The sequence below is a fragment of the Anoplolepis gracilipes genome, chromosome 6, assembly GCF_047496725.1.
Source record: "Anoplolepis gracilipes chromosome 6, ASM4749672v1, whole genome shotgun sequence".
In the NCBI taxonomy this organism is placed as follows: domain Eukaryota; kingdom Metazoa; phylum Arthropoda; class Insecta; order Hymenoptera; family Formicidae; genus Anoplolepis; species Anoplolepis gracilipes.
In genome coordinates this window covers 14,764,453-14,786,998 of record NC_132975.1, presented here as the reverse complement: position 1 = coordinate 14,786,998, position 22,546 = coordinate 14,764,453, and the positions used below count along the sequence as shown (strand labels likewise).

Sequence of the window (22,546 nt, the reverse complement as noted above, 5' to 3'; positions counted from 1 at the left end):
TTGTCTAGATGAGCGAAAGGAGCAATGAAACTTGATTGTCCACGTCACCGATTGGCCAATTCAAAATAGAACTCTCTGATTGGTCAATCAGCGATGGAGCACTGGTACGCTCTCGTAAAAACGCGTGAACGTGTGACATTCTTACAAACGTCATATTTCGTGAATGAAACGTTCCGTCCAGCTTCATCAGCTGCCCACGGTTAGCAGTTAGCATCAATTTCCAGTTTTATTTCATCGAGTACTCACGAATTTTTATCGATAAATAAGGAGAAAAGTTAATTCCAACTTATATTCCGATTTAATGAGTGTGTAGCCTCGCGTGATGCGATACATTCCGCTTTTTATTCTTTAACGCGTCTTTAACCGTCGAGTGGTAGATGACCGTTGCCGTTGTCGAGGAGAGAACGACGTGTTGATGCTGTAACGATATAATGTCATTATTCAACAAGCCGAAGCGAAATATACGCCGACGTCCTTTCAACGATGAGGATGAAGATAATGAAAACAGAATGGAGGTGGAGGACGCGCAGCCTGTCAAAATTAAGACGAAGAAGGAGAAGCCAAAGCAGACGCGCCTCAGTTTCGGAGAGGAGCTGGAACAAGGTTTATATACACATACACACACATCGCTCTTGCTTAAACATGCGTAATTAGTGTGCATATGAATAAATCTATTTTAGCTTTTAATGAAAATATAATAATCACTTTGTATGGAATAAGGTTTTACAGGGGTATCTTTGCAACTGCGATAACAGGAACTAAAACGATCCTTTAATATAACTTTGTTTTAATATATAGAAATAGAAGATGCTGTTTCTGCTAAATCTATTACTAAATGTTGTACGATAGAGTATAGTTTGATTGAAATTAAAAGTTGAAATAAATTGCAGGGGACGATGGAGAAGTTTTTATAGTCAAGAAATCGTCAAGGAGCAAAAAGCTAATGAAACAACTAGATCACGAAAGGAGGAAAAAGAAAGGTGAAGAGAAAATCCAAGTGGACTCTGAGCAAGCAAATAAATCCATTAAGCAGGAAAAAGATTTAGAGATAAAGACAGATGATCTAGTAGTAAGCTATCTCTATGATGTTTTATTATTATTAGCATTTCTTCAATTTAAGTAACTTATCATTTGATATAGAAGGTGTTTTTTACATCTCTCTTCCTAATGTATTGACTAATGTTTCAAGATTTGGAACAACTATGGGAGTACAGCGAGAAGACACATTTATAATTTAAATGTCATTTTTTACACAATGTGTTTTATAATAATATTTAATGTCTACATATATCAAAGTATTTTACTCACAAATACAGTTCTTCTTTTTCTTTAAATTATTAACTTTAGACAAATACATATTTATATATTATAATCACTTGATATCTCATATTACTTTCATAATATTTTTCTGTCTTATCAATTATGTGTACTAAAAAAAAAAATATCGCCATGTGATAAAGATTTTGTTTCGAGTGCTCCTTGAATTATCTGATCTTGATTCTTTATTATCTATCTTGAATGTCTATATATGTACACAATCTCTCATCTTGCAGTAAGCCGACTTTTATTATAAATTAACATAATTTTTTATGTGGATGTTTCGGTATCTTAAATTATGCTGTTAATGTTAGTAAGAATATATTTACATTAATTTCAGAATAATATAAAAAAAATCTATTAAAATTGTACTTTGTAAATCTCTTTTCTTTTCATAGAAAATTTCTAATGTGTGATATATTTTTACAAATTTTATGAATTTTGTCACTTGTGTAACACTATACATCTTTACTAAACGATGAATAATTTTTATTACTAGGTTAAAATAAAAAACACTGGACCTCTGATTTTGAATGGACGTGCTGCGTTGGCAGCAGGAAAGGATGACTATACATCGGATGAAGAAGAAGATGAGTCTTGCAGTCACAAATTTCGGAAAAATACAGATAAAGCTGAAACTGTTAAAATACTACTTGAAAGTATGTAATTTTTTTTATTATTTATATAAGAAAAAATATTTTAAATATAAATACTGTTACATGTATTTCTGGCATTTAAATTAAATGTAACACTTTATTGTATATTTAACAATCCAATCTTTTAGATGAAGCTGAAATAGAAAGAAAAGCATTTTGCTTAGCATTTGGTTTTTCAGAGATATTAAAACTAAGTGGTATTATAAATTATGTATATGTTATAAAATTATTGGCATATTATTTCGATTGGATAGTAAGATATTTCTATACTTAAAATATGATCAAACATTGTAACTATTAATTTTATTTAGGTGGATGTATACCTGATGCAGCTATGATCCATGCAGCAAGAAAGCGTAGACAGAAAGCAAGAGAATTGGGAACTGATTACATTCCTATTGAAGAGCAAAGGTACATTTCTTTCTTAAAAATTCTTTATTAAAAATTATTTAATAAATAGAAAATTTATACATCTTGTATTATATATAATCATATGTTTAATAATAATATTTCTAACAAATTCATGTTTGTAGCGATGACAAGGGCAAATCCAGACTAATACGAGAGGAAGATCATGATCGAAGTGACGATGAGGATTCTCAAGATCGACTTGATATGACTGTCAACACAGAAGCACGTGATAAAGAAAAAAGGAGAGAAGCATTTCTTGCTTCTCAAGTTCCAATAAAATGTGAGTCTTTAGTTATAATATAATTTAAGCAATTATCTTCCAGATTATAATAGTTGGATAATGGAATTTTGAACGCGTTTTAATTTAGTTTCAGATAATGAAAGTGAACACGAAAATGAAGAAGAAGAATGGGAGGCTCAGCAGATACGAAAGGGTGTAACTGGTGCTCAGGTAAAAGCATAATTTAGTGTAAGATAAGTCGAGATGTAATAAAAAAAATATGTCCACACACGCAAAATAATCTTTTATGATATACAGATTGCAGCAGCACAGCAAGATTCTATGTTACAACAACAATATACAATGGGTATGAATGTAAATCAGATGATAGGATCTGGTGTATCTTTGGAAATGGTATTAATGCCTGCACCGCCACCACCTCCGTCCATTCAACCACCAGATCCAACAAAGATTGTACCTCTTACACCGCAAGATGTTGTGAATAGGATGTGTGCAAGGTTCTATATATTTTATATAAAATTAATGTATATTTTAAGCTTTAAGCTAAAAGAAAAAAATGAGTTTATAAAATCAGTAGTTTACATTTAGAAATCACACTTGTTTAAAGGTTGGACAATTTGAAAGAGGTACAGAGACGACATCAGCAAGATCAGGAACGTTTAGAACAAGAATTACAGCAAACCATAAAAGAATTGGACGAGGGTGAAGTCCGTACGCCGCATTACGCACAACGCTTCAGATATTACCAAGAGTTGCGTGGGTATGTCACTGACTTGGTAGAGTGTCTTGATGAGAAGGTGGGTTGATACGCTGTCACGTTTGATTTATGTGCACTGGGGTTTATCGTACAGTATGTGCGGCTGGCAGAGATTCTCCAGCTCCAGTAAAGTACCAGCAATATTATATAATTAACCATTTAAAACTTCACTGTTTTTATTTATTATGTAAAATTCGCTATATAGAGCTATTTCGTACTTATAAAAGAATTACTCAAATCAGATTTGATTAGGAAAATTATCTTTATCAGTTATACTTTATAAACATAATAAATATATGAAATGTAGGAAAAATTTATAATCTTTTGCCTCTTTGGTATTGTAACTCAATTTAACTGCAACAATACATAAGATTCCAATTATATTATTTGAAAATAATACTTGTTTAATTGTTGTTTTTTTTTTATTTTTTTGCTTAGATAAATTCTTTTAAGCAGATTACACAAGTATTATCATTTTAATCTAAATAAAATTTAATTGAAACGAAAATTTTACAAAATAAACTTGGTTTTGACATCATTTATTTCCGCGAGCATTTCAATAAATAAAACAATAGAATAACTAAATCTTTTCAAGTAGTTTTGTTATATTGGCGTTTTAAGCGCTAAACTAAAGGGGATATGTATATATAATACATTCTTCTATTGCCGGGGGTCATTATCTTCTCTGTATTACTTTTATACATACATATCTTGAAATTTATATATAAATATATTGTATAAGAACGCACAATATTAATACAAATTAACTTGATCATGGTAAGTAAATGTATGCTTATCATTGTAATGTATAAACAAAATTGTTATAAACAAGTTTTTAAAATGATTTATAAAATTGCAGATTAAGACAAAAAAGAGAATTAATATTTTTCAAGTTTATCTATCATTATATCATGAAATCTTTAAATGGGATATAATTAATTTGGAATATATTTACATTATTAATTTATTTAAACACATAATTCTTTTGTTAGCTTCCTCTGGTTATCGAATTGGAGCAACGCTGGTTAGATTTGTATGGCGAACGCTCGACCGAATTGATGGAACGGAGACGACAGGACACGAGGGATCAGGCGGAAGAAATAACTGCAGCAAGTCAGTAAATACATTTCTACACTAACCAGTGCACATACGATTGACAACTTGATATAATTGCTACAATTATTTTTATCCTTTGATTCTTTAATTAATACATTCGATTTGTTTAAGTCATTCTGATTGAAAAATTTTACAAAAAATTCTACAACTCTTTTCGTTTTATAGGAAGCCAAACCGTGAGAAGAGGACCGGAAGTAGAAGCTCATGTACGACGAGCTACAGAGAGGGAGGGTAGGAGAGCCCGTCGCAGAAGAGCCAGAGAATTAGCTTCAAATATGCCAAAACATATCGATGGCATGTCTAGTGACGATGAAGTTACTGAGCAACAAAATCTCGCATTTAAACAAGCAAAAGGCAAACAAGCATAATATATTTTACAAAATTTTGAGATTCTTTTCTTAAAGTTTCTTATTTATATTTTTAACATATAATTCTTATATTATACATTTTTTAATCTTATTTCAGATGAAATTGATAATGATTGTAAAAATATATTTTCTGATGTCATGGAGGAATATTGTACAGTGCGCGGAATACTTTCAAAATTTGAATCGTGGAGAGAGACAGACATAGATGCTTACACAGAAGCTTATGTATCGTTATGTTTGCCTAAAATAATTTCTCCAATCATCAAACTACAATTAGTTACTTGGAATCCAATTATGGTAATTTATTTATTCTTTTTGAAGACAAATAGCATTATTGATGTTTATGATGATTCATAACTAATTTTTTGGATTGTTCTCGTAGGAAAGCGCTGACATAGAAAGGACGAAATGGTATAATACATTGCTTCTATATGCTTTAGATAGTAAAGAAACAGAAGAATCATTGAAACGAGATCCGGATGTTAGATTAATACCATCTACAATTGAAAAGATTGTAATACCAAAATTGACATGTAAGGATTACTCTTTTTATAGTTTTTATAACGTTATTTATAAAATTGTGTGCGCTAAGAATAAAATAATTCTTATACTTAATATTTTAATTAATATGTGAGTAGTATACTTAATTACTTAATATATATGTAATGTAACTTAATATGTTATTTTCTAGCTATTATCGAAAAAATATGGGATCCAATGTCGACATCTCAAACGTTACGTCTTGTAGGAGCTATAAATCGTTTTATCAAAGAATATCCGAATTTAAATGACACAAGCAAACAATTGGAAATTTTATTTAATGCTATTTTAGATAAAATTAAAGATGCTGTTGAGAACGACGTTTTTATACCTATCTTTCCAAAACAGTCAGTATTCTATATATATATAGTAATAAAAATAATTTAAATATATATATATATATATAGTAATAAAAATAATTTAATTATATATATATATAAAATTAAATTATTTTTATTACTATTAGATTTTTCAGTTATTCTTAGTAATATTTTTCATAATTATATCTTTTCATTAACTTTAACATAATTTATCATTCTAGAGTTTTGGATACAAAACATCAATTTTTTCAAAGGCAGTTCGCAATGGCTGTTAAGTTGCTGCGTAATTTACTAAGTTGGCAAGGTCTTCTTGGAGATATGCAGTTAAAAAATATGGCATTAGGCTCACTTTTGAATCGTTATCTTTTGGCCGGATTACGAGTTTCTTGTCCAACGGATGCTTTATTCAAAGCAAACATGGTAATGATTTAACATATATATGTTTAAAATATATTTAATATATATAACATCATGAATTATTATTGTATTGAAAGACAATTTAATGCTTTATTTATTGATTGTAATAAATAAAACGTTTATTCAATGAATATTAGATCATGAGTACGCTACCAAGAGCATGGTTACAAGGGGAAACTATAGAACATCTCAGAATGTTTGCTGCCCTCATTCAACAGCTAAGTGAGCAGTTGGATCAAGCAAATCCTGCACATAAGTAAGTGTTTATTAATAATATTTTGCTGCGATTGATGACACATTTTTTTCGTGTTATGAATCGCCTAGAATATATATGAACGTGTCTAAAGCAAGATTCGCATGTTGCAGTGAAGCCTGGGAATACGCCAAGTCCATCTTGAAAATAATCAAGCCATTATAATATGTTAATTATACTACGTATGTGTCAGTAACGTTTTATCAAACTTCTTGCTTTAGATCACTAATATGCTTGTTAATATAATAACAGTTTTATACATATAACACAGCAAGATCTTGTACATTGAAGTAAATTTTCAAATGTATAGTATACAAGGAGATATAATTTTGTATAGTAATAAACTAAATGAAAGGTAACTTAATGACATGATACATTTCCCAGATATGATTGTATATAAGAGACAAATAGAAAATAAATTTGTAAATAGTATATTTAAGCGTTCAAGTCTTGCCTTAAGAAATTATCTCGCATTTTCATCGGAATTAGAATAAAGTAAAAGAATCGTGGATATTTGCACGTACATTATAAAAATGACAATTTATATTTGCATACATTTGTGTGTATGTACATATTCTATAAAATTAATTAAAATGTGTATTATCATTTTAAAGTTTGTTATGAAGCAAATATTTTAATTTTGAAAATAATCAACTTTATGTCTATAAAGACGATATATTAGGTCTATTCTTTATAATTGAACTGGCTGCACTAATTCAATTAAAAGAACAAACCTATTATTTAAACGAGTTAGATACCAACGCATTTATTATTTTTTTCTATCATGCGTTAGCCTTAATCGATTTGACGCGTATTTTTATTATTACTTGACTGATTTTTCTGATCATCAAATATAGATAATAAAAATTTTTTATTAATAAAAAATGTTGAAAAATGAAATAAAAAACAAATTATTAAATATTGGCCTATTCTCTCTTTTCTCTATTTTTCGGATGGTTTTTACTTGTGTTACTTGCATTATATAAACTTCACAATAGTCTTTACATATAATTTATAATTGTAAAACTGATTTATTGACCGTATGTTTAAATCTATACAAAAATACACGTAAATTAAGATACAGATATTTGTATATCTATGTATGCTATTTATGTGATGAGAGAGAAAAAGAAAAAATTAGTGATATATAATATTCATAGGAGCCACATATACATATATGATTAAAGATAATTTGAGAGAATGTAATTTACACATACAAATAATCATGTGTATTCATGGGCCATAATGATAAGAACTGGTAAAGGTCATTCTTTGATTTGTCTGAACTCAGTTTACTTTTGAACAACGAACTACGATCAACTACATCATGGAATTCACAAGTACACGCGCTTATATTATTTTTTATATATTTATTTTTATATATTTTATAACATTTTCTTTGAAAAAACAGAAATGATCGAAAATATTATTGCAAGCGAGATGTTTATTACAGTTATAATTTTAATGTATTATATTAATATAAATAAAAAAATACTAGCTTACGCATTCTTCTTTATATTTTATTATGAATTTATTTTTATGGCAACGTGCGCTCTCTATCAAAGAACAAAAAATGGTAATTTTTGAAATGTATATGCAAAAGTGAAGAAGAAAGTCTTACTTTACAGATTCTAATCATATATCCAGATTAAAGCAAGGAATAAGAAGAACACTATTCATATTCTTACTTTTAAGCAATGGAAATGTCGCGCAAAATTTATTTAGGTCCGGTAAAGAATATATATATTCTTACAATGCTACGTCAAGTACTGGTGTGCTAGTACCCTCCAACGCAGCTTCCTCATGGAATCTCAATGGCAAGCTTGTGATTCAGGCGGAAGATGATTATGTCATAGTACAGGTATTTAAAAAAATAATAAACATTTTTTTTCTAAAGTCTCTTGTATTTTTCCATTATAAGAACTATATAATATATTTTTTTTAAATTGTTATTATATTATATATGTAAGATATATCCAATTTTTTTTCTTATTAGCTGCAATCGTTGAGGGCAAAAATATGGAACGGAAATGCAACGGAGCCGAACGAAAATATTGATATTTACGATAACGCTGTAGAACTTTTGAAGCCTTTCCGAGTGTCGTATAGCAAAGGACTCATCGAGAATTTTAGCATCGAAACAGAACCGGTCTGGGCAACGAATATAAAACGTAGCATAGCTGGAATTTTACAGCTGGATCTTTCTAATTTGGAGAAAGAAGTCGCGTTTCATTCTAGCGAGGTAAATCAGGATTTGTATAAACATGCACGCGGACGTACATTATATAATGACTGTGGATATTATTTTAAATACATACACATTCACGTGATCACATATCATATATATATATAACAAAATTATAATTTACAGATAAATCATTACGGAAAGTGTAACATCGATTATGTCGTAAGCCTGGAGGGGGATGCTCAGCGTTTGGTCAGGAAATCGCTAGATCCTAGAATGTGTACTGGACATCCATATCGTAATTGGTCCAATGTTCCTAAAGTACAGTGTACCGATGAAGATCAAGTACGTTATTACACTGATTGTAAAATATTAGATTTATTTATTTGATTAACAGAATCAAATTATGCTATATTATTGTATGTTATTATTATTGGTGTTCTCTAACACCAAAACTTTCAGAATCCTATCTTGAAAAGTAGCGAAAGAGTGTATAAACTGAAAACTGATAGATACGTTCATGATATTCTTTCCGTTAACGCATCCGGAAGTATCTACGTGCAACCCTTTCAAAGTATGGGAGAGGCGCATTATCATTTTGTTCAGTATGTTCTACAAATTTTCTAAATATATCCATAATTGTGTTATTGAGTATTTATTATTCTAAATAAAAGCTTTATAAAAAACAAGCTTTTATACCATAGACAGATATTTAAATTAATATTTTTTATCGCACATTTAGAAATAAATTATTATAATTATCACTTATACTATCAATAATGCCAATGAAATAATATTGCTTTATGTTATGCAGACAAACTATTGAATTATCTTCGGTGAAAGATATAACGAATAAGATAGTTACGAATAATTTACGAACTATTATTCTTCAACACGAGCTACCTGAAGCAGATCTAACACAGGGCAGAGGTACTCCGGACAAAAATTTTATTTTTAAATCTGTAAGTTTGTATATGTATATATATGTATTTTTTTTCTTCTTTCACCTCTCAATTACAATGAAATTTTTACTTTATCAATTTTGTTACAGATAAGTCGATTATTGGACCGTTTGAGCCAAAGACTCGAAAATCCCGGTTTAGATACTGAGATCCATAATCTACACAACACAACGATATCCGTCCTTCTCTATTATCTTGATATGTTAGATCGCGTTGATCTGGGAAAAGCCTATAATCGCATCTCGGGAACTAGTTATAAAGAAGAAACGATACGGTAACTACATTGATTATTAATTATTAATTATCATTGATTATTTTCTCTCTCTCTCTCTCTCTTTCTCTCTCTCTCTCTCTCTCTCTTCCTTTGTTCTTTAAAATAATTATATTATGCTTTATTATAGGAATATGTTTCTTGAGACATTACCACAAGTTGGGAGTAAAGAATCTGCTCTCTTCATACTGGAACTTATTCAGAGCAACAAAGTGTCCGATATATCCGCAATTCAACTTCTCATGCGGCTACCGCTTCACTTGAGAAAACCAGACGCTCAGTTGCTAGTCAACCTGCAACCGCTTCTTACACTGCCGAGTGAGATTTCCACGGAAGTGCAAAACACTGCAATCCTCGCATATGGAACGTTGATATATAAAACCTGTTTGATACATTGCCCATATGAGATGTTGGACGATTACGTGCGTCTCTATCTCGACAAATTCACTGGTATATATATATATATATACAATATATATAAGATGTGCTAAAATGACCGAATATTCTTTTGATGACGATTGTAAAATGATTTATATACTTTATATTTATCTATCCACGTTAAAGTTTCCACATTGTTCAGAATTATACTACATTCAATCCATGTTGTAGAAAGTACTCGATATGAACAGAAGATGGTCTGGTTGGAAGGCTTAGCAAACATACAGCTTGGTAGAGTCGTTGAGTTTCTAGAACCAATAGCTAGCGTCAACAATACCGAATTGCGGCATTTTCGGGCACTCGCAGCTTGGGCCTCTATTCCTACAGCAGCGTTGAGACCCGACGTGGTGAGCGGTTTTTAATTAAGCAATCTTTGTTGCATGAATTTATATCAAAATCAAACATATCTTTATTCATCATTATGACATAAAATTTATTATATATATTATAACAATGTATTTTATGTAGATTTATCCTGTGTACTGGCCGATTTTGGTCAACAGAACTGAGCACTTAGAGATGAGAATTGCTGCGTTAACTTTGCTCGTCGTGTCTAGCCCTACATCTAATAGATTAATGTCCCTGTACTGGTACATGCAAAGCGAGCCCAGCCAACACTTGTACAATTACTTTTATACAATGTTAAAATCTATGGAACGTACCACTTATCCTTGTTACAAGCGCATGTAAATATGTACAAATTTATTAATCAACAACAGCAGTAATGTTACTGAAAAGAGTATTAATTTCTACAGCAATTTGCAATTTTATATTATTATTCTAAAGCATATAAAGCAAATGCAATACTCTTATTTTATATTAGAATGTACTGTCTAAAAAATACAATTTATATTGTTCAAGTGCGTAACATTGCTGCTAGTTTTCATGAATTTATTTAATATGTTGCACATTTATTTAGACATTTTTTCATCTAGTTTTAATTATTAATTGTCACTACCGGATATTTATAGAGGCAGAATCGCAGCGCAATTCAGCCGCATACTTCGAAAACCATCGAATAGCGAATATCTCATTACTGGTAACTATCTGGTTGATTATCAAGATTCTTTGAAAAGGTTTGGCGCCATGTTGCATGGCATTATCATAGCCAATCCTTCTACGAATATCCCTGAAGTAATTTATGTAACTCTAAATAATTATGGTAGTGGAACGCATATTAATCACCTATCTGTAAGTACGATTTTCAAAGCCAAGAAAGTTTATCCTGTCTGCGAATATTTATAAATTTAATTACTATTTTTTTTTTTTTTTTTGTACAAAACATTAAGTTATACATCAAAGCGGAGGGTGTTTTCCACTCATTAGCAACCTCCTTCGACAATCCAACACACATAAAAGATATTCTCAAACAGTTCAAATTGGATGAACGAAAGAAAGACTCTGTGCATTTAGAAGTAATTGCACGTATTCAAGAAAAAACAGTGTTGTGTGTTCACTGGAATGAGACAAAAATAGCTGAGGGGCTGAAATGTAAGAAAATTAAAAATTAGAATGCAAAGTTATAATATATATTATACTATCTCATTCGTGTATTTATAATTTTCTAGATTTGTCTTCTTTATGGAATAATCTATATTATATGTATTATAATATGGAGTTCCATGTTAATCAACAACGTATAAATGTACCATTGACAATAGAATCGATTCAAGCGACCGATCTCGGTACTAACGTTAGACTCGCGATGACAGCAACGTCTTTGTTTTCAATGCGAGGAAACTTTACACGCGATTTTCCTATACGAAATAATCACGTCATTTTACGGTAAAGACATATATTTTATATATTCAGCTACAAAATTTTACTTTATAAAATTACATATATTTAATTGCTCCTTTGCTTTTTGAAATAATCTCATGAGTTTATGAATATTTTTTTAGCACATCTGTTCATGGGATTGAAATGATAGAAAATTACAATCCATTGATCGACTTATGGCATAGTGCTGAAAGGGTTCATTCCCTACATGGATATCTTCCTATTAATATTACAGTTGGATTAGAAGAACAGCCATTTATTTCATACAATACTCTGGGAGGTATAACTTTTATTAATAAGCTAGAAATTTATGATTTTCATTAATTTTCGCTATTTAAGAACATTTGTAAAAAAAAAAACTATTTTATGAGTCTTAATTCTTTTCTTCTTAAATAGTAAAATTTTCCATAGGTTGAAATCTTAAAAGTATACTGAAAATTTTACAAATATATTCTGACTTATATCCCTCGTCTTTATAGTCTTAAAATTAATGTGTTACAGAACATCTCAAAACAGGAATTACAGCACATGTTAAAACGCTTACAAGCATTAGAGGTGCGAGTGTAAAATCGAAATTGAAGCAAGCTTGTCATTCGTGTCCTGCGTCTTATACAGTTGTAAAATCGCCTAGCTCTAATCTGCAAGTAAATATTATTTTAAATGTATATATCTTTTTCTTTTTAGAACTCCAAGGAGGTCGTTTAATATTATTCTAAAAAAATTATTTTTGTTTTTATTTGCGCTCCACTATTATTATTGTCCATGTTTATTTTCTACAAGGTGATATAGTTGTCCTTATCTTTAGTTGATTGTTAAATTTTTTTCGTTATTTAAATTTATAAATGTATTATTTTATGATTTATATTAGTGTTAATGAATATAATTCTTTTATATTCTTCTTTCTTATAGACAGTGAATATTCTTGATATTGAATTTCCTGAATTAGGTGGTCGGCTAAACGCGAAAGTATTTGATTGCGAAAATACTATGCTGTACGAAACATTGATTAACGACATTTGGTCCTCTCACCAAAGTAATTATCAGTAAGTAATCTCCAATTTATCTATATTTTTATTTATTGCATTAATCCATATAATATATATAATTTACATTTACTATAATAATAATATATTATAATTTACTGTGTTGCATGATACATTGTGAAATAAATTTTACATCAGTTTCGTTGAATTTTTATGATTATAGAACTTGGCCAAGCATGAAATTTGTTTTAATTGGATTACATCTCTTGGATTACCTCACTTATATGCCACCAAGAGGCAGCTGTGGATTAGCTGCTTATATCGAGGCAGTTAAATCATCACCATCACAGGTTACTTATTATATATAATATATTTATTATATATCTCTATTATATTGACTTATATATGTATATTTTTTTCTTATTAGACGAAATTAGAATACTTGCGTAGTGAAAATCGGCATATTTTATCCTTGACACATCATGATTTAAAATCTTCGAAAATTGTTGATCAATGGTTTTTGGCTGCTTTATACGAAAACACTGGCTGGCTGTCGGATGTGATTAAAATCAAAGCATCCAAGGTTGTACCTGGTGCACGCATATTTAAGGTAAGGATTTGAAGATTTTATATCTCTGAGAACAAAGTTAAGAATATATATCTGAGAAATAAAAGTTTATTGATTTAGTTTTGTGTAGAAATCGAGAGACACGTGCCGTGGCAATGGGAGTTTTTGAGCAATGAACCGAGCGACTTGTCTCGTATTAAATTAAATGTTGTCTGGGGATTGGCCGATTCCATGAAAGGAAAATGTAGCGGATCTTCTATATCGATAAACTTAATTGGCGAAATTAGTAGCGAGCAGCTCGAGGAGAGCAAAGAAGCGATTTGGCCATATGATGAATGTAAAAAAGAATCTGTTGGAAAAAAGTTTATTCCTTACACGAATTCTTGTTACGAAGCGTCGAAAGAATTGTCGACCTTACGTAAATATACGATCTCAGCGCAGTATGAAAACGTAAGTGAAAAAAAATTAAGTATGAAGTAAAAACTGTGCAAAATTTTACACGAAAATTATAATAACAAAATAATATTATACTTGTAATGTGAAAACAACAGTTACCGGAGAGTTTGTCCAAATTAGTTTGGAAACTGTACGCTTTCCACGATTTGATCGGTGGAAACAGTAGTAATGCGAGAAATTCTGATGAGGTTCTAATAACTGCAATATTCCCGAAAGAATCAAATGTTGGCGAACTGCAACTCAACGGAAATAAAGTTGCCATCCAATACAATTCGCGCTACATTGATCCGTTTCTGATACGAACAAGAATTCATAAATATATGGAAATACCTTTATTCAGAATGTTTTCTAGTAAGTAATTATATTAATCACATAGTAATCATCAATATATTGATCATTCTAATTTCTTCAACTCTAATGCACATAATGTACATGATGTATATTTTATGATCTAAGAGTATCAGAAATTGTTTGAATTAATGTTTTGCACTTTATAGGCACATGTATTGTAACGTCAGATTCCATAAAATCCGCTTACAACACAGTTTCTACCTTCGTAAAAAATAGCGAAGTAATATTACTCGGGCAATGCTATGACGAAAATCCCAGACTCGCGATAACCGCAGCCAATGGTGAATATGGAATAAACATTAATTTGACCGACGAGTCGGGAATTACGCGGATTGTAGCCGACATGGATAATGGAACTTTATATAATACTACATCATCAATAAAATTGCAATCTAATTATGTATTTCATACACTAGGAACTAAAATGTAAGTAAAGAAAATAACTTTTAATAATTTGAAGAATTCAAGCATAAATCTATAATTTGTAAGGTCTATTTTGATACATGTTAATTCTAATTTATATTATACGCAATGCACTTTACAAATTATAGAATTATACATTTTGCTCTTCATAGTATTTAAAAAAAATCACAATCTGTTACCATATGTAGGATCAAAACGGGCGGCAAGGCAATTGATATTCTACTACCTAATATTCTTTTATATATACATTGGACACAAGAGCAAGTTTTACTTTTTTTCCCCAATCATGTATTAGACTTCAGCTGTGGAATATGCACGCTCGATCATTCTAATGTCGACAAATTATATGAGAAATTGATTTAGTCACAATCTTCTATATATCATTATATTATAATGTATAGAATAACATATATTTAATCTATATAAATCATAAAATATATAGTGATTTAAAATATATACTTTTATAACGAAACACACATGCGTTATTCATATGCGAAACATAATTTTTATTGATATTCGATATAATAAAAAATCAGATTAAAATATCATGGAATAAAATACAAATTCTTTTATTTGTTATCATTTAATATATATCTGATAAATAGTATAGTGTATACAATAAAAGGATAGCTATACAATTGTTATTATGGCTAGGATTTTCGGTCGTCAAAATCGACTGATCGATCAGTATCTGAATTTCCACGCGTCAATTCTATTATGATTAATAAACTGATTGCTATAACTGCTTGATAAATATAAAGCTAAAAATCAGAGCCATACACAATTATATGCTATTACAATATTTTCATTTTTTTCTATGGTAAAATACAAATTAGCAAATAATGAGCACAATTCTAATACATAAAATTATGACTAATCATTTAAAGCTTTAGATTTTAATTTATTTTACTAGCCTTAGAGAGAGTTATTTATTAAAAAATAATGCTAATTTTAAGATAACAGAAGAAAGTTCTACAAAAATTAATATAATTATTTATAAGTCTTTAAAGAAATTATATTAAATTATACATATTTACATATAAATATATATATATATATATATATATATATATATATATATATGCAAATGGTATTATATTATATATATATATATATATATATATATATATATATATATGCAAATGGTATTATATTATATATATATATATATATATATATATATATATTACATAAGTGATGTAATAATTATACCCAGCATAACAGATTTTGTTTTACCTTATTTTTTAATCATAATGTACTTCAGACTTTTATTTTACCACAATAATATAAACAAAAATGTATATGAGAATTATCTTAAATATAAATATATATGTATATATAATATATACATAATATATAATATATATTTATATATGAATAAGAATGAAAACATGTTTCCTCTCATTCCCAAGATAGCAAACTGTTTCTCTTTATTTGCAAGATCACTTGTGTTTATATATTGTGTATAATATATATATATATATATTTATATTATTTGTTTAGTTTTGCAATCTTCTTTTTACATGATTTATATTTTTTTTTATTATATTCTTTATATAATTTATATAGAAAACATTGCGATATGTGTAAAAATGAAAAAGAAAAAAAAAAAAAAAAAAAGATATTTATTAGTTTATTTAACTATATATTAAGGTAAAAAAAAAGTATTAGGTCCAAAAAAATAGCTCTTTTTCATAAGATCACTTATTCATTTTTAAGGCACATATCTAGATGTTGGTTCATAAGATTTTCTGATATTAACTGCATACATACTGGACAAGGATATCTATTCTCCGTAGAATTGTTTTCTACATCGAGTTTATCTTCATCTTTCTGATCAATATAATCATCTATTATCATTGTTTCATCATTAAAAACACTTCCAATGCATTCTTCAAGATGTTCATTTAACGATATCTCAGGTGGGATCTGTCTGTTGCAAACTAAACATTTATACTCGAAATCCGTTGTATCGCTCTTACTAGTGCTAGTACTTGCATAAGATTGTGGAGTTTCATTGACTATAGAATGATTTTCAATAATTACAGAATCATCCAGATCAGAATTAGAGAAACTATTTATACTGATTATACTGTCATCATATGATGCACGAGAAGTAGAGGGAATGGCAACTTTACGAATTGTATCTGCTTCCAACAAGCATTTATCGAGGTGCTGATTAATATCTGCAGACGGCAGTCTTCTGTTACAGACGGGACAATTAACGTATTCAACCGTCTCATCTGGATTATCTAATCTTAAACGCGTATTAGAAGTTGTATTTGTATCGATATTTTGTTCTACTGTTGATGTAGAGAACGTTCGAATAGGCAACATTAATTCCTCGTTATTATTATTGTTATTGATATTGTTATTAATTTCGTCAATCAACGTATTATCATTTATTAGGCATCTATCTACATGTCTATATATATTTTCTAAAGTCATAGGTACATTACATGTAGGACAAGGTACCGAATTATTTCTTGGTTGACTCATATTTAAGACTGAATTATCAACAGATCTCTCTTGTCTTGTGGCCATTGATGATTCTGATGATTCTGATGATGAATCCTTTCTCATTAATTTACATTGGCGATTTTCATCGTCATTTACATTCATAAATTTTGTTATAAGATTACTTTTACCAGTGTTACTACCTCCCAAAACACCAGAACATGAAAATGCAGGATTTTTAGAAACATTCTTTGAATTATCCTTTTCTACTTTTCCACTTGAGCCACTAATACCCCAACCATGTACATTATTACTAGAGTCACCTAATTTTTTCATTTCTAATAAATCTTGAGTATTTTTCTCATTGATAACACGAAACGAATTTGTACCACCATTATCTCTACTAGTACTAGGCTTATCATTGTTTCTTTGAGTGAGTATTTTAGAGTCGCTATTAGTAAGAGAGACTTTTGAAGATGTAGGTTTAGCTGTTGCATCTATCACTGAAGTATTCTTTTTGAACCACATATCAATGATATTTTTATTTGGTTTCTGATCCTTTGATTTTGATTTATCACTATGCTTTGGATGCAATTTAAATTTTGCTGGCTCTTTTATTTTTATAAACTCGCCATTGCATTTCCGTTGATGTTCGCTCCACCAATAATCTGTTGGACCAGGTGCACGATTCATACTGCGTCGAACTGTACCAAAGAATGGTGGTCTATGTTGACAAGGTCCATTACATTTCCACCAATGCTGTTTGTATAATCTTACTTCGTCGTGAAAATTGTGATAAATCTGTAATTCGATATAATAAAAGAATTACAGTAATACATATAATAAAAAAAAAATTAGAATAAAATCTGACAAAATTATTATTACAAATAAAAGTATTTTCAAGTATATGCTTTTCAAAATTTTTTTGAGTCAAATCCAATTTTTAATTTAAACTTAAATAATTTATTTTCATATAATTTACTCAAAGTTTCTGAGTAAATGATAATACCAAATTGTTATTCATATAATACTATGAACATATTTGTGTTAAAATTTTGCAATGCAAAAAAAATTTTTATTTTTCTTCTTATAAACACACGAAATTATTAATGTAATCAGTAATAATGTAATTCAATTTATTGAGATTTAAACTAATTACATGTATATATCAGTATGAATAGTTTTTAATTTTAAGAATTATTTGAATACATGTTTTATAATAGCTACATGTGGGTGTGTTTCTTAGTATCTCTTAAACATTAAGATGACTAAATTATTTACTCACTGTTATATTAGTTCCTGCTTCTTTATTTATCCTGTACATATGTTTGCAGAAATTTGGTCCATGACCATCTCTATCACGATCATTATTTGTTAAGAATAAATATGCATGAATCATCTCGTGCTGTAATTTAATACAATACAATACTATTGACATATATATATTAATATACAAAAAGTTACTGAATATTTATTATAATTGTACATATTAATATTTATATATATTGTAAAAAGTGGTACCAATAAAGTTTCGACAAGATCTTTCCTTGGCCTGAGTTTAAGTAAAGGTGCACTAAGGGATATGATACATTCTTTATTACGTGAGTGAAAAGTACAAACTCCAGCACAACTACAAATATATGAAATAATATAAATAAAGGTATTATATATAAATGTTGATGCAAATAATAACATATTATATTTAAAATGTAGGAGATATTTACCTTGTCATTCTGTTACTCCACTTGATTTGAACAGGAGTCAAAACATTCCAAAAAAAGCGTGCATTAAATTGTACAAATAATGTATGAATATTAGGAGTCGGATCAATAAGTTCTAATGCCTTATCTACCAATGTTTGTATATAAAAGGTATTTTCCTGAAAATAAATATTTTTTTTCAATACAATGTGCAAAAAAATATTAATTCTAGAATATATATAATATATTAATTACACATTTTTGATTTTCTTTCTTTTTTTTTAGATTAAATGTATATAAAATATCATTTTTTCACAAAATTTAATAATTTCATATTTATTTTTTGTATAAATTATCTATATGCTTACTTGTGGATACTTTTACTGTATTGTTATATTTCATTAATAACTTTAAAAATAATTACCTTTTAATGGCAAAGTAACAATTTTATCATTATCTTATTTTGCACACTATAAAAGATATATAACTGTGTATACAAAATCTCATTGAAATCGGTGAAAAAATGAATATTCCATATATTTAGCGATATATATAAATTTTTTTCTCTAATTTTTTACAATTTAAAAAAAATCGAGTTTAAGAACAAATTTACAAGATTTTAACACATTCATGCAATACAACTATGTTTATGATAAAAAAAAATGTTTAATAAATACCTTTTCTATACCAATTGCATTTTCTGTAACACCTAGACAATTAAGTTGTTCATGCACATCATATGCCATGTGAAAATCTTGCGATGCCATTATTTTCTCTTACAGTCTTTGTTCACCTTATTTCGCACGAAAAAAATGCTGCTTTCCTTTTCTCTCTCTCTCTCTCTCTCTCTCTTCCTCTTTCTCTCTTTCTTTAATGTACTTTATGTAATGTTATTTATTGGAATATTTTATGTATCAGGTGAAAATAAATAGATAAATATTTCTATATTTTATAAGACATTTGCACAACACAATTTATACTCATTTAAATCTGATTGATGATGATGATGATAAGTTTAGGAGACATGAAACGACACGAAACAACACAACCACGACAATCGGAACAAGTATAGAATAGAAGGATCGAGAGAAAAGAAGGAATGGAAGAAAGTTAGATGACGAAACTGTCTAGTGTTTCGATTCCGGTGCGGTACTTCCGGGTCGGTTTATCGCGCATGCGTCCTAGTGAATTATCAAGAGTGAAAAAAAAAAGTGTAAATATATATTCCAAACTCTATTTTTGTCCAATTTTTAAAATTTATTTAATTTGTTCACAATATTAATAATAATCACATTTCACATTTACATTTACATTTTTCTGTATTTAAAATGAGATGATATATGAATGACATTTTAAAAAGAGAGAAAAAATATAAATAAGTGTAGAAAGTAGGTGGAGAAAAGTGCTGTACTTCTCGTATGAACGCACATGGCCGTCAAGTGTGATTGCCGATGTGATTTGAATATTTGTGTTAAAAATTTCTAAATCTGTATGTGTAGGAATAATAATTCAATATTTATGAATATTGAAGCAATATCGCACAATAAAGTTCCGTAAGAAACGGGAATTCAAATCCGCTTGACATTTATTTAAAGTAAGGTTATGAAGTTATTGTGATTGCTACTAAAGCAATTTAAACTGTCACTGGAATTATAAGGTTTATTGTCATAATTACTATGCAATAAGCCATTATTCTTCTTGCTTTCATATATATATATATATATATATAAAAAGCAATTATGGTACGATATTTCCTTAAATTTTCGTACATTGGTACACAATACAGGTACAGCATAAAAAAAGCACTTATATTTGGTATAATTGTATGCAACAAGCACGACGTTTGTTTCTCGTCGTTTGCATTAAATATGTATATATTTATAGCAGTTTCATTTTTTTTTTTTTTTATTATGGAAACGTAACGTGATAATGTTTTCGTAAAGGGGTTTGCAGAGACAATCTGGTAACAGTTTTATACGTGACACAGATTCTATTCAAGGTGCTCTGGAAACTGCTTTATTAACCATTGCACCAAAGAGCTTGATTAGACCATCCTTATGTCTTTCCAGCAGGTAATTTTTTCTTAAGTTTATATTATTTTTGTGTTTATAAGTTTCTCTAGTAGTCTCTGTAATCTGTAATATTTAATAAATATTACAATGCTTATTAAATACTGTATTATAATTATTGGCTAATAATTTGTATATTAAAAATTATAATTATGTATATAGTTTTATTGTGCATGAACTATTTTGTTGGAACAACTTTTTCTTTGACAAAGATGAATATCATTAATTGACTTAATTATAATTATTATCCTATTTTATATCTGTATTTCTTATCAAGCACTCAAAATATATTTTTATAGAACAGATATTGGAGTTCATGCTTTATGCAATACAGGTCATGTGGAACTTGAAAACAAATATGGTCAAATATATAATACATCAGATATAAAAAAATATGTTAATCGTTATTTTATTAAATGTGGGCATTCCATCAGGTAACTAATTAATCTGAGATTTTTTAATTTTATCATAATGCTTTAATTTATAAAAAGTCTGTTATATTGTACATCTTAATACATTTATAAAAATGTTTTATAGATTGCTGGACTGCATACCTGTCACGTATGATTTTCATGTAAGAGCATCTGTAAAATCTCGAACTTATATATATAGATTTATGATACCTAAAGTACCTGAGGAGCACCGAATATCCCTTGCAGAAGCGGCACATACTTACCATCTCAGGTTTGTTATATGAAAAAAATAAAACTATATATATATATATATATATATATATATATATATATATATATACATACTTTATTATAATAACATATGTCTTTCAGAACGTACAATTTTGATATAGATAGAGCAAGAAGTGGTACAAAATTGTTTATGGGAACAAAGGATTTTACTACATTTAGTGCAAAAACTGAGACAAAACATAAAATCCAATATGTACGTTCCTTAAATTCTTTTACTTTGGAAGAAGCGCAACCTTTAATGTCGTTTGATCCGTTGTCCGAAAATTTTAGATATTGGCATTTTATGTGCAATGGAAGAGCTTTTTTGTACAATCAGGTAATATATTTTATTTATAAAAATGTTATATTTTATTCATCAATATATTTGCGAAAAGAGTTTATAAATGTTATTCTATGCAGGTTAGACGAATGGTTGGTGCTCTATTTGCATTAGGATTAGGGAAAATAACAGAAAAAGATATCACTGTAATGTTACAAGTTCCTTCTCATCATAACTGGAATACTCGTATTACACCTGCACCATCCAATGGCTTACATCTATTGAATGTAGAATACGATCTAGATGAATTAAAACGTTGTACCATACTAGAAGAACAAGAAAAGAAACTACAATCGGAAGAACAAGAACAGGAACTACAATTGGAAGAGCAAAAGCAAAAGCTGCAACTAAACGAATGAAAAAAGAAAAATAATTGTTTAGGAAACTATTAGACTACTGCAATGGTTGAAAAATATTTTATATGGTGGACGATAGTATGGAAACAAGAATTCTCTTCGTAAAATATATCGTATTTGACATGGTTT

General features: G+C 28.8%; 4 protein-coding genes across 5 annotated transcripts; 3 read left to right on the top strand and 1 right to left on the bottom strand.

The window, feature by feature from the left end:
* The first annotated feature begins 163 nt into the window (after positions 1 to 163).
* LOC140667293 (PAX3- and PAX7-binding protein 1) lies at positions 164 to 6,926 on the top strand. Of its 2 annotated transcripts, XM_072895084.1 has the most exons (17): positions 164 to 603; positions 891 to 1,069; positions 1,817 to 1,976; positions 2,102 to 2,170; positions 2,285 to 2,384; positions 2,507 to 2,664; positions 2,753 to 2,835; positions 2,923 to 3,122; positions 3,233 to 3,422; positions 4,375 to 4,495; positions 4,664 to 4,852; positions 4,964 to 5,163; positions 5,249 to 5,399; positions 5,558 to 5,753; positions 5,948 to 6,146; positions 6,281 to 6,399; positions 6,510 to 6,926. In XM_072895084.1, exons 1-17 carry the CDS (start codon positions 432 to 434, stop codon positions 6,559 to 6,561), a joined length of 2,538 nt encoding a protein of 845 aa, XP_072751185.1. In that variant the 5' UTR covers positions 164 to 431; the 3' UTR covers positions 6,562 to 6,926. The 2 variants fall into 2 exon arrangements, with proteins under 2 accessions (XP_072751185.1, XP_072751186.1); XM_072895085.1 differs by lacking the exon at positions 2,102 to 2,170 and having other exon boundaries at positions 6,510 to 6,920.
* Positions 6,927 to 7,560: 634 nt separating this feature from the next.
* LOC140667292 (uncharacterized) lies at positions 7,561 to 15,473 on the top strand. Its single transcript, XM_072895083.1, has 22 exons — positions 7,561 to 7,736; positions 8,025 to 8,257; positions 8,393 to 8,638; positions 8,768 to 8,926; positions 9,044 to 9,186; positions 9,396 to 9,543; positions 9,633 to 9,817; positions 9,945 to 10,264; positions 10,424 to 10,599; positions 10,721 to 10,938; positions 11,224 to 11,443; positions 11,542 to 11,743; positions 11,821 to 12,037; positions 12,154 to 12,311; positions 12,533 to 12,675; positions 12,941 to 13,074; positions 13,238 to 13,364; positions 13,442 to 13,624; positions 13,703 to 14,032; positions 14,134 to 14,389; positions 14,536 to 14,815; positions 15,001 to 15,473. Exons 1-22 carry the CDS (start codon positions 7,724 to 7,726, stop codon positions 15,173 to 15,175), a joined length of 4,266 nt encoding a protein of 1,421 aa, XP_072751184.1. The 5' UTR covers positions 7,561 to 7,723; the 3' UTR covers positions 15,176 to 15,473.
* Positions 15,474 to 16,016: 543 nt separating this feature from the next.
* Positions 16,017 to 20,096, bottom strand: Mh (DNA-dependent metalloprotease SPRTN). Its single transcript, XM_072893762.1, has 5 exons — positions 19,647 to 20,096; positions 18,994 to 19,148; positions 18,791 to 18,899; positions 18,555 to 18,674; positions 16,017 to 18,070 (listed from the first exon to the last, which is right to left on the bottom strand). Exons 1-5 carry the CDS (start codon positions 19,734 to 19,736, stop codon positions 16,517 to 16,519), a joined length of 2,028 nt encoding a protein of 675 aa, XP_072749863.1. The 5' UTR covers positions 19,737 to 20,096; the 3' UTR covers positions 16,017 to 16,516.
* A 274-nt stretch (positions 20,097 to 20,370) lies between these two features.
* On the top strand, positions 20,371 to 22,420 carry LOC140666507 (tRNA pseudouridine synthase-like 1). The gene is made up of 6 exons (XM_072893764.1): positions 20,371 to 20,755; positions 20,913 to 21,041; positions 21,338 to 21,472; positions 21,576 to 21,722; positions 21,824 to 22,058; positions 22,142 to 22,420. Exons 1-6 carry the CDS (start codon positions 20,709 to 20,711, stop codon positions 22,418 to 22,420), a joined length of 972 nt encoding a protein of 323 aa, XP_072749865.1. The 5' UTR covers positions 20,371 to 20,708.
* Positions 22,421 to 22,546: the final 126 nt, after the last annotated feature.

Bases quoted from the DNA above. Each gene is read 5' to 3' on its own strand.
- LOC140667293 (XM_072895084.1), top strand. From the start codon at position 432: ATGTCATTATTCAACAAGCCGAAGCGAAATATACGCCGACGTCCTTTC. The intron at 1,977-2,101 runs GTATGTAATTTT...CCAATCTTTTAG, and splicing joins TGTTAAAATACTACTTGAAA to ATGAAGCTGAAATAGAAAGA. The intron at 3,123-3,232 runs GTTCTATATATT...ACTTGTTTAAAG, and splicing joins GTGAATAGGATGTGTGCAAG to GTTGGACAATTTGAAAGAGG.
- LOC140667292 (XM_072895083.1), top strand. The intron at 10,939-11,223 runs GTAAATATGTAC...GGATATTTATAG, and splicing joins TATCCTTGTTACAAGCGCAT to AGGCAGAATCGCAGCGCAAT. The intron at 13,075-13,237 runs GTAAGTAATCTC...TTATGATTATAG, and splicing joins TCTCACCAAAGTAATTATCA to AACTTGGCCAAGCATGAAAT.
- Mh (XM_072893762.1), bottom strand. From the start codon at position 19,736: ATGGCATCGCAAGATTTTCACATGGCATATGATGTGCATGAACAACTT. The intron at 19,149-19,646 runs GTATTTATTAAA...ATTTATTTTCAG, and splicing joins ATGCAATTGGTATAGAAAAG to GAAAATACCTTTTATATACA. The intron at 18,675-18,790 runs GTACCACTTTTT...ATTAAATTACAG, and splicing joins ATCTTGTCGAAACTTTATTG to CACGAGATGATTCATGCATA.
- LOC140666507 (XM_072893764.1), top strand. From the start codon at position 20,709: ATGGTACGATATTTCCTTAAATTTTCGTACATTGGTACACAATACAG. The intron at 21,473-21,575 runs GTAACTAATTAA...AATGTTTTATAG, and splicing joins AAATGTGGGCATTCCATCAG to ATTGCTGGACTGCATACCTG. The intron at 22,059-22,141 runs GTAATATATTTT...TATTCTATGCAG, and splicing joins GAGCTTTTTTGTACAATCAG to GTTAGACGAATGGTTGGTGC.